The following is a 15,348-nucleotide window of genomic DNA, read 5'->3' as shown; positions in this document are numbered from 1 at the left end:
TGCAGCGGTGGACCTGGTTTACTCTCGGACCGGAGTGAGACAGCGGGGGGAGTTTGAAACGGAGGAGAGAGACAGCTGAACTACCGTCAGTGCAGTGCAGTCTGAGGTGGGAGCACGCTCTGAGAGGTCCACAACTGGAGCATAACGAGAAGGCTGGGAGGCAATCTAGACCCCAAAACTGCAAGACTTTTTAGCCCTTGAGAAAGGAGGGGGTAGTAAACAGAAGCTTCATAGCCAGTAACACACTTCCTTTATGAGAGAAACTTATAAATAAGTAGTAGCAAAGGAGAGGTATACACCTCAGACTAAGTATACCTTCACGGAGAGTTACTCTCAAACAGAACACCGGTTTCGAAATACTTAGGGCAATTGAAGCTCCTATACATTAAAGGAGCCACTGAAAGTTCTAAACCCTCCTATGTCTACTGCAATGATTTAAGAGGACACATAATACCCACTAGTGATGTTTAAACTTTAATTTCACTGAACCTAAAGGATCCCAAAGCCACATGCATAATTCACCACTGTGATTTTGAGGCCCTATATACTGAAATATATATATTACTTAAACTGCTAAAACACTTGAAGGAACAATGATGTAAGAACTCCATCTAGTGGTGAAAGAGATACAAGGTGACAACAGAGAAGAAGGAATATGGTTAACATAAGATGTGTGCCCGGAGTGAACATCCATAACGAGACACCATCAAATAAAAAGATGGAAAAAGTTATCACTAAACAAGGAAATTCTATACAAGAACCACTAAACCCTAAAGACCTCCATGAAGAATCAGAATTTGGAGAAATGGAAGTGGAATCCTCTGACCTTGAACACTCAGACAAACCCATCTCTAGAAGCTTTATTAAAAACATCTTGTCTTCTGCCTTGGCCCCTCTAGCAAAAGATCTCTCAGCTATCAAGAAAGACATTCAACATATAGGTAATAGGGTGGAGGAACTAGAGGAATCACAGTCCATATTGACAGCTTATGCCGGTGAACTAACAACAGGCTTTCATCTCCATGAAGATCATATCAATACTTTGTATACGACATTAGAAGACGTGGAAAACAGAAACAGGAGGAATAACCTCAGAATCCAAGGCATACCCAAAGCGACTGATCAGGAAGATGTAACAGCAATACTAACTAATATATTCCTATCTATGCTTGACCCAGGTGAAGGGAAAATGTTGATTTTGGAGAGAGCACATAGGGCACTGAAACCCAAACCTGCACCAATGGATCTACCAAGAGAAATCATTTGTAGAATTTTAGACTTTCGTATGAAATAAAAGGCAAGAACATTGGAAACGTTAAACTATAAAGGCTATGCAATCCGCATTTTTCAAGACCTTGCCCCTTCAACTTTAACCAAACAATATTTATTAAAACCCTTCAGAGACATACTTAAAAAAAGACACTTCCTATTTTGATGGTTGTTCCCATTCGGGTTACTCATTACAGCTAACGGAAGAAGATATTCAGTTAAGACATCAGCAGACATTGAAAAAGTCTGTGGGGACCTCGATATTCAATTAGATCCAATACCAGATCTGAGATCGGTTCACTCTTACCTCCATTTCCCTGACCTCCCGCCGCAGGAAACTTGGAAGAAAGCAGGCAATTCCAGAGGACAAAAATCCAAGAAGAGACAAGTGGGATATCAACGTCTCACCAACAATTGAACTTTAAAGGAGATATGTTTGATTGTTATGTGATTCAAGATTCTTCTCTTTATTTTTCTATCTCTTTCCCTGCATACATGGCAATATGTTAAAGCAGTTATAATTGATTAGCCTGCTCATAAGTGGAATAAGTTAGACTATATTGTTTGAATTTATGTGTTCCCTGTTGGGTATACCTCTAATAGACAAATTGTTAAAATATTAGTGCTGGGGCGAAAAGCCTATACTGTTGTTAATATGTTAATCTTTTTCTTACTTTCTCACCTTTTACCCACCCCACTTACCTACTCTACATCCATCGGCGGTATGTGTGTCGCCCCCACCGCCGCAGGGCCGAGGGGTACCCGGTACCGGGCCTCTGAGTCTCTGCTCTGGGGTTGTCACGGTGGCTAGGCCCCGTCCGTGACCCTGCCGAGGGGCGTACAATGAAAGGTGTAGATGGTGGTGAAGTCGTGATGCAGTGCAGGTTGCAGTAAATAACGAGGACACCAGGTTACAGTCTCTTTACCTCTTTACTGAAGGCTTCGAGGTGCTCAATCCGGAGCACTGTTAACAGGGCTGTCTGAGACCGGCCGGTCCAAAGGCACATCAGGAGTTCCCTTTGCAGGTGGGAATTAGTGTCTACCTTCTAGCGCCTGTGTGTTGTAGTCCTTCCCTGCTGAGCACCCCGGGATAGTCCTCACAACTGCTGTGTCTGTCTCTGATGTTCGTTCTCTCCGTCCCCCAGGTGATATGGTTAGGACGCACCCGTATGACAGGGTAGGCCTGGAGTTCTTCCGGGACCCTAGAGTCGCCCCTCTCCCACAGCTGCCTCCGTTGTCTGCTTAGGTGTTTAAGTGAGACAGCCAACCTGTAATTGGCTGTCCGGCCATGGTTTGAAGTAATGCTTGTAGTCTCTTACTTGCTCGGCGTTCCGGCCACCGACTGTTTGCGCCTCAGAAGGATGTTGCCTCGATCTTACAGCACGACTCCTTCTGGTCCTATCGCCTCTATACTGTATTCCCGTTGCTCACTTGGTTGTTCTGCTCTTAGGAGTCTGCCAGGATCCCATTCCTGACAGGTCCTCTCTCTAGCTCTTCCCAGTTACTTCTCCCTGTCTTCCTGTCCAACCCCCAGTTTTACCAGAGTGTGAGGAGTGGCCTACTAGATAGAACCACTCCCCCTGGTGGCCGGAGTGTGAAGTGTAGTGTGAGTGTTACCTGCTCAGATGAACTCCTTTAGTGCAATCAGACGTACCACCACTCCCCTTAGTGGCGGAGCAGCAGTACTGCAACGACCAGGACTCTGGGGCGCTGCATATGTCCAACAAAGAGGCCTGAGACCCAGTTCTACTATGACTTGATATGGCTGACCGAATACAAGAAACGACTATAGCTTTATACAATGTAAGAGGACTGAATGCACCAATTAAAAGAGCCCAGGTACTGGCATACATGAAAAAACTGGGTACAGATATCATATTATTGCAAGAGACACACTTCATTCAGGAAAAAGCCCCAAATCTAGAGAGGCATTACTACAACACCTGGCATCACTCATTCTCAACCTCTAGGAAGTCTAGAGGAGTTGCAATTGCAATTTCCAAGCGCACACCATTCCAATACCTGGATATGCTCAAGGATAAGGAGAGTAGCTATATCTTTGTTGAAGGGAAAATTGCACACAAGCTAGTAACGACAGGGAATATTTATGCCCCTAATAGTGTTGAGCGATACCGTCCGATACTTGAAAGTATCGGTATCGGAAAGTATCGGCCGATACCGGCAAAGTATCGGATGTAATCCGATACCGATACCCGATACCAATACAAGTCAATGGGACTCAAGTATCGGACGGTATCCCTGATGGTTCCCAGGGTCTGAAGGAGAGGAAACTCTCCTTCAGGCCCTGGGATCCATATTAATGTGTAAAATAAAGAATTAAAATAAAAAATGTTGATATACTCACCTCTCCGACGCAGCCTGCACCTTACCGAGGGAACCGGCAGTCTTCTTTGCTTAAAATGCGCGCGTTTACTGCCTTCCGTGACATCACGGCTTGTGATTGGTCGCGTGCCGCCCATGTGACCGCGACGCGACCAATCACAACAAGCCGTGACGTAATTTTCAGGTCCTGAATGCCTAGATTAGGCATTCAGGACCTGAAAATTACGTCACGGCTTGTGATTGGTCGCGTCGCGGTCACATGGGCGGCACGCGACCAATCAGAAGCCGTGACGTAATTTTAAAATGCGCGCGTTTACTGCCTCCCGTGACGTCACGGCTTGTGATTGGTCGCGTCGCCCATGTGACCGCAACGCGACCAATCACAAGCCGTGACGTAATTTTCAAATCCTGAATGCCTAGAATTAGGCATTCAGGACCTGAAATTACGTCACGGCTTGTTGTGATTGGTCGCCTCGCGGTCACATGGGTGGCACGCGACCAATCACAAGCCGTGACGTCACGGAAGGCAGTAAACGCGCGCATTTTAAGCAAAGAAGGCTGCCGGTTCCCTCGGTAAGGTGCAGGCTGCGTCGGAGAGGTGAGTATATCAATATTTTTTATTTTAATTCTTTATTTTACACATTATATTGATCCGAATACCGATTCCCGATACAACAAAAGTATCGGATCTCGGTATCGGAATTCCGATACCGCCAAGTATCGGCCGATAAACGATACTTGCGGTATTGGAATGCTCAACACTAGCCCCTAATATTAAACAAGATATTTGGTTCTCTAAAACAATGAAAGAGGTTGGCCAGTTTGTGGAGGGAGCTTTAATTTTAGGAGGTGATTTAACCCCTTTCTGACATTGGACATACTATCCCATCTAGGTGGGGTGGGCCCGTATGCCCACCGATGGGATAGTACACCATAGCGATCGGCTGCGCTCACGGGGGGAGCACGGCCAATCGCGGCCGGGTGTCAGCTGACTATCACAGCTGACATCCGGCACTATGTGCCAGGAGTGGTCACGGACTGCCCCCGGCACATTAACCCCCGACACACTGTGATCAAACATGATCGCAGTGTTCCAGCGGTATAGGGAAGGACGGGGCTCCCTGCCTGCTTCCCTGAGAGCCCCGGAGCAACGCGATGTGATCGCGTTGCTCCGAGGGTCTCCTACCTCCTCCTTCCTGCAGGCCCCGGATACAAAATGGCCGTGGGGCTGCATCCAGGTCCTGCAGGAAGGTGGCCTACCAGCGCCTGCTCAGAGCAAGCACTGGTAAGCCTGCAGGAGTGCACGTCAGATCGCTGATCTGACACAGTGCACAGCAAAGTGTCGGTTCAGCGATCTTACACTATAACATGATGCCCCCCCTGGGGGAATGTTATAGTGTAAAAAAAAATATTCACATGTGTAAAAAAAATTAAAAAAAATTCCTAAAAAAAAATATATACAGTGGGGCAAAAAAGTATTTAGTCAGTCAGCAATAGTGCAAGTTCCACCACTTAAAAAGATGAGAGGCGTCTGTAATTTACATCATAGGTAGACCTCAACTATGGGAGACAAACTGAGAAAAAAAAATCCAGAAAATAACATTGTCTGTTTTTTTATCATTTTATTTGCATTTTATGGTGGAAAATAAGTATTTGGTCAGAAACAAAATTTCATCTCAATACTTTGTAATCTATCCTTTGTTGGCAATGACAGAGGTCAAACGTTTTCTGTAAGTCTTCACAAGGTTGCCACACACTGTTGTTGGTATGTTGGCCTATTCCTCCATGCAGATCTCCTCTAGAGCAGTGATGTTTTTGGCTTTTCGCTTGGCAACATGGACTTTCAACTCCCTCCAAAGGTTTTCTATAGGGTTGAGATCTGGAGACTGGCTAGGCCACTCCAGGACCTTGAAATGCTTCTTACGAAGCCACTCCTTCATTGCCCTGGCGGTGTGCTTTGGATCACTGTCATGTTGAAAGACCCAGCCACGTTTCATCTTCAATGCCCTTGCTGATGGAAGGAGGTTTGCACTCAAAATCTCACGAAACATGGCCCCATTCATTCTTTCATGTACCCGGATCAGTCGTCCTGGCCCCTTTGCAGAGAAACAGCCCCAAAGCATGATGTTTCCACCACCATGCTTTACAGTAGGTATGGTGTTTGATGGATGCAACTCAGTATTCTTTTTCCTCCAAACACGACAAGTTGTGTTTCTACCAAACAGTTCCAGTTTGGTTTCATCAGACCATAGGACATTCTCCCAAAACTCCTCTGGATCATCCAAATGCTCTCTAGCAAACTTCAGACGGGCCCGGACATGTACTGGCTTAAGCAGTGGGACACGTCTGGCACTGCAGGATCTGAGTCCATGGTGGCGTAGTGTGTTACTTATGGTAGGCCTTGTTACATTGGTCCCAGCTCTCTGCAGTTCATTCACTAGGTCCCCCCACGTGGTTCTGGGATTTTTGCTCACCGTTCTTGTGATCATTCTGACCCCACGGGGTGGGATTTTGCGTGGAGCCCCAGATCGAGGGAGATTATCAGTGGTCTTGTATGTCTTCCATTTTCTAATTATTGCTCCCACTGTTGATTCCTTCACTCCAAGCTGGTTGGCTATTGCAGATTCAGTCTTCCCAGCCTGGTGCAGGGCTACAATTTTGTTTCTGGTGTCCTTTGACAGCTCTTTGGTCTTCACCATAGTGGAGTTTGGAGTCAGACTGTTTGAGGGTGTGCACAGGTGTCTTTTTATACTGATAACAAGTTTAAACAGGTGCCATTACTACAGGTAATGAGTGGAGGAAAGAGGAGACTCTTAAAGAAGAAGTTACAGGTCTGTGAGAGCCAGAAATCTTGATTGTTTGTTTCTGACCAAATACTTATTTTCCACCATAAAATGCAAATAAAATGATAAAAAAACAGACAATGTGATTTTCTGGATTTTTTTTTCTCAGTTTGTCTCCCATAGTTGAGGTCTACCTATGATGTAAATTACAGACGCTTCTCATCTTTTTAAGTGGTGGAACTTGCACTATTGCTGACTGACTAAATACTTTTTTGCCCCACTGTATATATATTGTTCCCATAAATACATTTCTTTATGTAAATAAAAAAAACAATAAAAGTACACATATTTAGTATTGCCGCGTCCGTAACGACCCGACCTATAAAACTGTCCCACTAGTTAACCCCTTCAGTGAACACCGTAAAAAAATGAGACAAAAAACAACGCTTTATTATCATACCGCCAAACAAAAATTGGAATAACACGCGATCAAAAAGACGGATATAAATAACCATGGTACCGCTGAAAACGTCATCTTGTCCTGCAAAAAACGAGCCACCAAACAGCACCATCAGCAAAAAAATAAAAAAGTTATAGTCCTCAGAATAAAGCGATGCAAAAATAATTATTTTTTCTATAAAATAGTTTTTATCGTATAAAAGCACCAAAACATTAAAAAAATATAAATATGGTATCGCTGTAACCATACTGACCTGAAGAATAAAACTGCTTTATCCATTTTACCAAATGCGGAATGGTATAATTGCCCCCCCAAAAAGAAATTCATGAATAGCAAAATTTGGTCTTTGGTTTTTGGTCATTCTGCCTCACAAAAATCAGGATAAAAAGCGATCAAAAAATGTCACGTGCCCGAAAATGTTACCAATAAAAACGTCAACTCGTCCCACAAAAAACAAGATTTCACATGACTGTGTGGACCAAAATATGGAAAAATTGTAGCTCTCAAAATGTGGTAACGCAAAAAATATTTTTTGCAATAAAAAGCGTCTTTTAGTGTGTGAAGGCTGCCAATCATAAAAATCTGCTAAAATAATCTGCTATAAAAGTAAATCAAACCCCCCTTCATCACCCCCTTAGTTAGGGAAAAATAAAAAAATTAAAAAAAATGTACTTATTTCTATTTTCCCATTAAGGCTAGGGTTAGGGTTAGGGCTAGGGTTAGGGCTAGGGCTAGGGTTAGGGTTAGGGTTAGGGCTAGGGTTAGGGTTGGGACTAGGGTTAGGGCTATTAGGGCTAGGGTTAGGGTTAGGGTTAGGGCTAGGGTTAGGGCTAGGGTTAGGGTTAGGGCTAGGGATAGGGCTAGGGTTAAGGCTACAGTTAGGGTTGGGGATAAAGTTAGGGTTAGGATTACATTTACGGTTGGGAATAGGGTTGGGATTAGGGTTAGGGGTGTGTCAGGGTTAGGGGTGTGGTTAGGGTTACCATTGGGATTAGGGTTAGGGGTGTGTTTTGATTTGGGTTTCAGTTATAATTGGGGGGTTTCCACTGTTTAGGCACATCAGGGGTTCTCCAAACGCGACATGGCGTCCGATCTCAATTCCAGCCAATTCTGCGTTGAAAAAGTAAAACAGTGCTCTTTCCCTTCCGAGCTCTCCCGTGCACCCAAACAGGGGTTTACCCCAACATATGGGGTGTCAGAGTATTCAAGACACACTGGAAAACAACTTTTGGGGTCCAATTTCTCCTGTTACCCTTGGGAAAATACAAAACTGGGGGCTAAAAAATAATTTTTGTGGAAAAAATTTTTCATTTTCACGGCTCTGCGTTATAAACTGTAGTGAAACACTTGTGGGTTCAAAGTTCTCACAAAACATCTAGATAAGTTCCTTGGGGGGTCCAGTTTTCAATATGGGGTCACTTGTGGGGGGTTTCTACTGTTTAGGTACATTAGCGGCTCTGCAAACGCAATTTGATGCCTGCAGACCATTCCATATAAGTCTGCATTCCAAATGGTGCTCCTTCCCTTCCAAGCTCTTCCATGCACCCAAACGGTGGTTCCCCCCACATATGGGGTATCAGCGTACTCAGCACAAATTGGACAACAACTTTTGGATCCAATTTCTCATGTTACCCTTGGGAAAATACAAAACTGGGGGCTAAAAAACAATTTTTGTGGGGAAAAAATAATAATTTTAATTTTCACGGCTCTGCGTTATAAACTGTAGTGAAACACTTGGGGGTTCAAAGCTCTCACAACACATCTAGATGAGTTCCTTAGGGGTTTTCCTTCGAAAATGGTGTCACTTGTGGGGGGTTTCAATGTTTATGCACATCAGTGGCTCTCCAAACGCAACATGGCATTCCATCTCAATTCCAGTCAATTTTGCATTGAAAAGTCAAACGGCGCTCCTTCCCTTACAAGCTCTCCCATGCACACAAACAGTGGTTTACCCCCACATATCTGGTATCAACGTACTCAAGACAAATTGTACAACAACTTTTGGGGTCCAATTTCTTCTCTTACCCTTGGGAAAATAAAAAAATTGGGGACAAAAAGATCATTTTTGTGAAAAAATATGATTTTTTATTTTTTGGGCTCTGCATTATACACTTCTGTGAATCACTTAATGGGTCAAAGTGCTCACCACACATCTAGATAAGTTCCATAGGGGGTCTGCTTTCCAAAATGGTGTCACTTGTGGGGGGTTTCAATGTTTAGACACATCAGGGGCTCTCCAAACGCAACATGGCGTCCCATCTCAATTCCAGTCAATTTTGCATTGAAAAGTCAAATGGCGCTCCTTTGCTTCCGAGCTCTGCCATGCACCCAAACAGTGGTTTACCTCCACATATGGGGTATCGGCGCACTCAGGACAAATTGTACAACAACTTTTGCGGTCCATTTTCTCCTGTTACCCTTGGTAAAATAAAACAAATTGGAGCTGAAGTACATTTTTTGTGAAAAAAAGTAAAATGTTCATTTTTATTTAAACATTCCAAAAATTCCTGTGAAACACCTGAAGGGTTAATAAACTTCTTGAATGTGGTTTTGAGCACCTTGAGGGGTGCAGTTTTTAGAATGGATTGCAAAATTTTCTAAATTTTCACCAAATTTCCATCTTTTTCACAAATAAACGCAGGTAATATCAAGGAAATTTTACCACTATCATGAAGTACTGAAAAATTAGAATACCACACACTAATATACTAATACCCAGAGAGTGAAAAATATGGTGTACAGTATATATATATATATATATATATATATATATATATACACATACATATAATGCATATAATAAATATAATAAAATATATATATATTTCAAGAGAGGTATGTAGAGTGTGTGGTAAAGGTGAGTGGAACCCACTCAGTGCATAGAGTAAAACCAAAACCCAAGAACAAGGACTAAAAGAGGGAGAAATACTAGGCTCAGATATGCATATATTCATCTTTATTTTGATAGCAGATGGTCAAATTACATAACATGATAAAAAATAAATGAAAAAAAGAAAGGATGTGCACTATAAGACATATAATAGTATTGGTAATGAATAAAAAGAAAAAATGGTAACCCACAATATAATGTTAAAAGGAGACCTGATACTAAAAAACGTAAAAAAATATGGTAAAAGGAGGTGAACAAAGAACAGTGAGAAACATCCAATATGATGTTAAAAAATTATAAATAACAAAATATTTTGTTTAAAATATACACAAGTGCATATAAAATTGGCATACACGTAGATAATAATAAAGTGCACCAATAGTTAAAGTGCATAAGTGCCACAGCAATCAAAAAGGTGTTCACATCAATCAGGCATAAGTATCAGGGCTGATGAAAATGTCAGGGCCACTGCCTTGCCCAAAACAAAAATAGTGAAAAAAATATAGTATATACAGGATACCTTTAGGGTTAGAAGTCCGTGTGCACAACGCGCCCCGACGAAGGAAATCTTACCGAAATGCGCGTCGGGGCGTGTTGTGCACACAGACTTCTAACCCTAAAGGTATCTTGTATATACTATATTTTTTTCACTATTTTTGTTTTGGGCAAGGCAGTGGCTCTGACATTTTCATCATGTAGTGGTCATGCGATAGAATCCAGATGTTTAGGAAAAGCGTTTTGAAAATTACATCTAAAATATGTAAGTTCTCAAAATCTCTGCCACCAAAATTCATCTTTCTAAACTGGTCTGGTGATATCTTGCAATCCAAATATAAATCCCTACTTTACTTATAGCTGCTGCTAAATTACTCATCCCTTTACACTGGATGTCCCAAACCTGTCCGACTCTGTCAGACTGGATACATAAGGTTGACCAGTTATATTATATAGAAGAAATAATAGCTTACACAAATTTCACACAAGACAAATTTACAGTAACCTGGGACCCATGGAAATTATTCAGATATAATGACGAATGCCTGAAATTGTTGAGTCAATAGTCAAATTCATAAAACAGATGATGTTTTAAGCTATTCGTAAAAGAAAGTAGGTCACTTCTTATCTAGAAGTAATGGTTCACTTGCTAGTCTCATGAACCGAAAGGACTTAACCGTTGAAATCAACATTACCTTTTCTTGTAGAGGATCCCCCATTCCCTCCTTCTTTACCTCCTTCTTTCTTCTACCTTTCTCTATATGTTTCTCTTCATATTTACATTGTTTAAAATTTGACAGATTAGTATTTATAGACATGTTATCGTTTTTAATGCTGATTGTATTAAGGCACAGAGTTTCTAAAGAAGAAACCATAATACTTACTGGGGAGAAGACAAGCACATTATAAGTTATTGCTCTTTTTTTTTTTTTGTCTTCTTTTTCCCATCATAGGACTTGATTTTCTGAAGGACGACTATGTAGCGCTTTATAATTTAGATATACAGTATACCTCTGTCTGTACCCTGTTATATATGTTAAAATAAAACCCAATAAAAAAATGTTTATGATAGAAACAACCAATACTGCAGAAATGAAGACTTTACTTCACTTTACTTCAGGTTATTGGCATTGCAAAACAAATATAGATATATGTGGGGGTGATTGGAAAAAGTGCTTGACACAAAAAGAAGCCAGATGGATCACCATTTTATATACTTTGTCATATAAAGGCTTGAATGAAGCCCTTTTCTCTAACTAGCTTTCTATTGTGGTTTTTTATTGTATTTTATTCATTTTTCTGATCATTATGAGTATTTTTAGCCTTTTAATATATTTCCCCTTTTATTTTATTATTCTGATTAGTTTTTCTTTGTTTTTCATTGTAGATCTTTCACCTTTGATGAATCAGTTTAATGTTTATTATATTTGTTAATGTATGTTACTAATCATGCAGTTATTTTCTATAATAATCCTTAATATTTGGTCTTTGCAGGGTGTTTTAATTAAATTTTCATATATTTTATATTTACACATCTTAATAAACTGTTCTACTCTTTATATGTTTAGCCATTAGCAGCATGTGTTCACATATATATTTATATTTATGCATCCATGTTTCACCATCATACATCTTATGGTTTCACATCACATTATCAAAATCTCTTTTCCGTTATTTCATTACTTATTATCATGGTTTCACCCTTCATTACTTATTGTGCATGTTACACTTTTCACTTAACGTGCCCTAGGTTCCAGGGCATAGAGTTGCACTCTCACTCTCTGCCATTCACCTTGTACGCTCACCATGTCTGTTATATGATCCGCTTCACACAGGCGCACTCCGGTCTAAGGCTATGCTTTCACAGTCAGGAAACGTTCAGAATTTGCTGTGGATTAGACGCTGCGTACAGCAACAGCATCCAATCCGCAGTGTCCAGATGTTACAGCATAGTGGAGGGGATTTTATGGAATCCCGTCTCCACTGTGTGTGCAGGGCTGCATCCGGCATCCCTGCGTAACCGGACATGCGGCGCGTCTTTCCAGACTGCAGCATGTTTATTTATCTTGCGGAGATGCTCAGACTCTGCAAGATAAATAACACAGTCTATCTGTAGGATGCGGTGATTCCGGATGTGTTAATTAAACACATCTGGAATCACCGCGCGTACAACAGGGGGCGGCACTCTGGGTGGTGCAAGGTATCCACTGCGTCCAAAGCGCAGAGCTTTCAGACCGTGGATACATACCCTTACCTGGAACTCTTATGATCCCAGACATACTTTTCATTCCAACATGGAATGCACACCGCCGTCACTTCCACCCATGTGATGTGTTTCTTGGAGACGCGTCCTGTGGGCTGGATGTGACATTGGTTATATCATGCATGGCATATCTAATAACCGGCGTCAGCTGTTTGCAATCGACTCCTCTAATATAAACACCAGGTTGTATGCGGGGTCCACATTACTGGATTTTGCATCAAAATGTGATTTCTAACCAAATAAAAATGATTACCTCTAATTTAGTTGTGCATCATCTTTTCAGGTTGTATAATTTTCCAGTGGATACACAACACCCGTATTATTCTTTATGGGTATATCCTAATAGTACATAAACAAGCCACAAATGTTATAATTGCAAGAAAATAACAGCACAGGGAATTTGTTTCCTGTGGGCATAAAACATACAAATCCCCAAGTAGATCTCCTTGATACACATAAGGAAAACACAGTGGAAGGCAACAATATTGTTTGCGGTGAGTTACTTGCTACTCTCTATATATTCTCGCTTGTTTGCATATTTTTTTTTCATTTTAGCATCAATATTTCTAGCGATCAATGCATGTGTTGCTTCAAAGAGTATACAGTACAACAGTGCACATAACAAATATGACATTTTTACTGGAATGTATGTATTTAACTGCAGAAAAATATTCTTTATGAAAAGATTTTCACACCGTATACAGGATTTACCTGTAATGGTAAGTATAGCGGGAAGAAGCAAGATTTGTCATCCTAAAGATTCTTTTTTTACCTTTTTTGAACAAGTCCTAGACTAAATTATTAATCATGAACACTTTATCTTTATATGATATAAATTGTCCTTTAGTTATTTCAGTAAATGAAGCCAAAAGAATACCCAAGGGCTCATATTCACATGCGAGAAACTCGGATGAGTCTCGCACATCAATACCCGGCACTGCACCCAGCACTCAGGAGCGGAGCGTGTGGCTGCATGTATTGCTATGCGGCCGCATGCTCCCATCCGAGTGCCGGGTGCAGTGCCGAATATTGACGTGCGAGACTCATCCGAATTTCTCGCATGTGAATATGAGCCCTAAGACAGAGATCAGCAACCAGTTGTTGAAAATACAGCTTCCAACATATCCTGACAGCAAGTGGATATCAAGAAATGCTGGTTAGGTATGCAATTAGTATAGATACATTTGTGGTAATCGCACCCAGACACTGCAGGCTAAGGGTCCCAAAAGGTCCCTTTGACTTATATGAAAAACTATTGCTATTAAAGGCCTGTGATAGTTGGCGGCCCTGTTGGAGATTTTGCATTGTGTTCTTGATCTTCAAGTGACAACACTGATGCTGGTAGTTGTACAGTAGTTTAACAGCGGTCGGAGTGCTAAAGATTGCTTACTTTTACACTAGGACTTAATCGACAACTTTAAACACCTGACTATAGAATACTAGAGTGGCAACTCACACAAACTAAATATGTCTTAATATATGTATATTGGTTCTGTGGATATTTCAGAAAGATTGAGAAGCACAAGTATAGATCACGGACGGTTGCCACCTCCCTCAAAGCCTCAGAAAATCAGATGGGGGCTCTACTGGATGTTATATTAAAGCTGATCAAGAAATGATGGCAATCATGATTTAGTTTATAGAATGATATCTCAGTATTTCATGAATAATCATATTTTTTATTTTTAGATAAAAAAGACATGAGCTATTTGAACTATTCCTCAGTGAAAGAGTTTGTCCTCATTGGTCTTCCACATGCTGCAGTTATGAAAACTCCACTTTTCTTGTTATTTTCTGCTATATACTTGTGTACTCTTCTGGGGAATGTACTCCTAATTACTGTTATAAAAGGAGATTCTCGCCTCCACAAACCTATGTACCTCTTTCTTCTTAATCTCTCTTTTTTAGACATCTGGTTGTCCACAGTCACATTGCCCAAAATGTTGACAAACTTTGTACAAGAAGAAACAATCATCTCTTTCCAAGGATGCATTTGTCAGTTGTATTTCTTCCACTTTTTTGGAAGCACAGAGTGTTTTCTTTATACTGTCATGGCGTACGATCGTTTTTTGGCCATTTGTCGGCCATTACATTATCCTAACTTCATGAACTTGAAGCTGTGCAAACAGTTTTCTGCTGGGATTTGGATTACTGGATGTCTTCACTCCATGATACATACTACATTAACTTTTCGTCTCCCTTTTTGTGGGCCCAATAGGATTGACTACTTTTTTTGTGATGTAATCCCTTTGCTAAATCTAGCATGTGCAGACACCACTGTGAACAGAGCAATAATAATAACTAATATTGGAGCTGTTGCCTTCATTTGCTTCATCTTGATTTTAATATCATATGCCAATATAGTAAGATCGATCATGAACATAAAAAGTTCTGAAGGCAGACGTAAAACGTTCTCCACATGCGCATCACACATGATTTCTGTGTTTTTCTTCTATGGACCTATTGTCTTCATTTATTTGAGTCCCAACTCTATGGACTTTGTGATGGAAGAATCTATAGCTGTGTTCTATACTCTTGTAACCCCAATGTTAAATCCCATCATTTACTCTTTGAGAAATAAAGACGTGAAGACATCTCTAAATAAAATGTGGTCACAAGCTAGATTAATAATTCTTGTCAACTGTGATTGCATCACCATTTAATCCATACTTTACACTTTCCAAGTGTTCTGTAACCAAATAACCCTAAGGGTATGAGCACAAGTTGCGGATTTTGCTGCGGATCCGCAGCAGATTGGCCGCTACGGATTTGCAGCAGTTTTACCTGATTACAATACCATGTAAACCTATGAAAAACAAAATCCGCAGTGCACATGCTGCGAAAA

At 41.0% G+C, this 15,348-nt stretch overlaps 1 protein-coding gene across 1 annotated transcript; it reads left to right on the top strand.

Annotated features, from left to right (window-relative positions):
• Nucleotides 1-655: 655 nt before the first annotated feature.
• Nucleotides 656-15,166, top strand: LOC143795328 (olfactory receptor 10G7-like). Its single transcript, XM_077281007.1, has 2 exons — nucleotides 656-1,178; nucleotides 14,193-15,166. The coding sequence occupies exons 1-2, from the start codon at nucleotides 656-658 to the stop codon at nucleotides 15,164-15,166; spliced, it is 1,497 nt and encodes a 498-aa protein (XP_077137122.1).
• The last annotated feature ends 182 nt before the right edge of the window (nucleotides 15,167-15,348 follow it).

This window comes from Ranitomeya variabilis, chromosome 1 (genome assembly GCF_051348905.1).
Source record: "Ranitomeya variabilis isolate aRanVar5 chromosome 1, aRanVar5.hap1, whole genome shotgun sequence".
In the NCBI taxonomy this organism is placed as follows: Eukaryota; Metazoa; Chordata; class Amphibia; order Anura; family Dendrobatidae; genus Ranitomeya; species Ranitomeya variabilis.
Note: the sequence above shows the minus strand (reverse complement) of the source record. Positions and strands in the feature narration are given on the sequence as shown.

Coding starts and splice junctions, on each gene's coding strand:
- LOC143795328 (XM_077281007.1), top strand. CDS start 656: ATGGTTAACATAAGATGTGTGCCCGGAGTGAACATCCATAACGAGACA. Junction 1,179..14,192: donor CCTATCTATGCTTGACCCAG/GTGAAGGGAAAA, acceptor TTTTATTTTTAG/ATAAAAAAGACATGAGCTAT.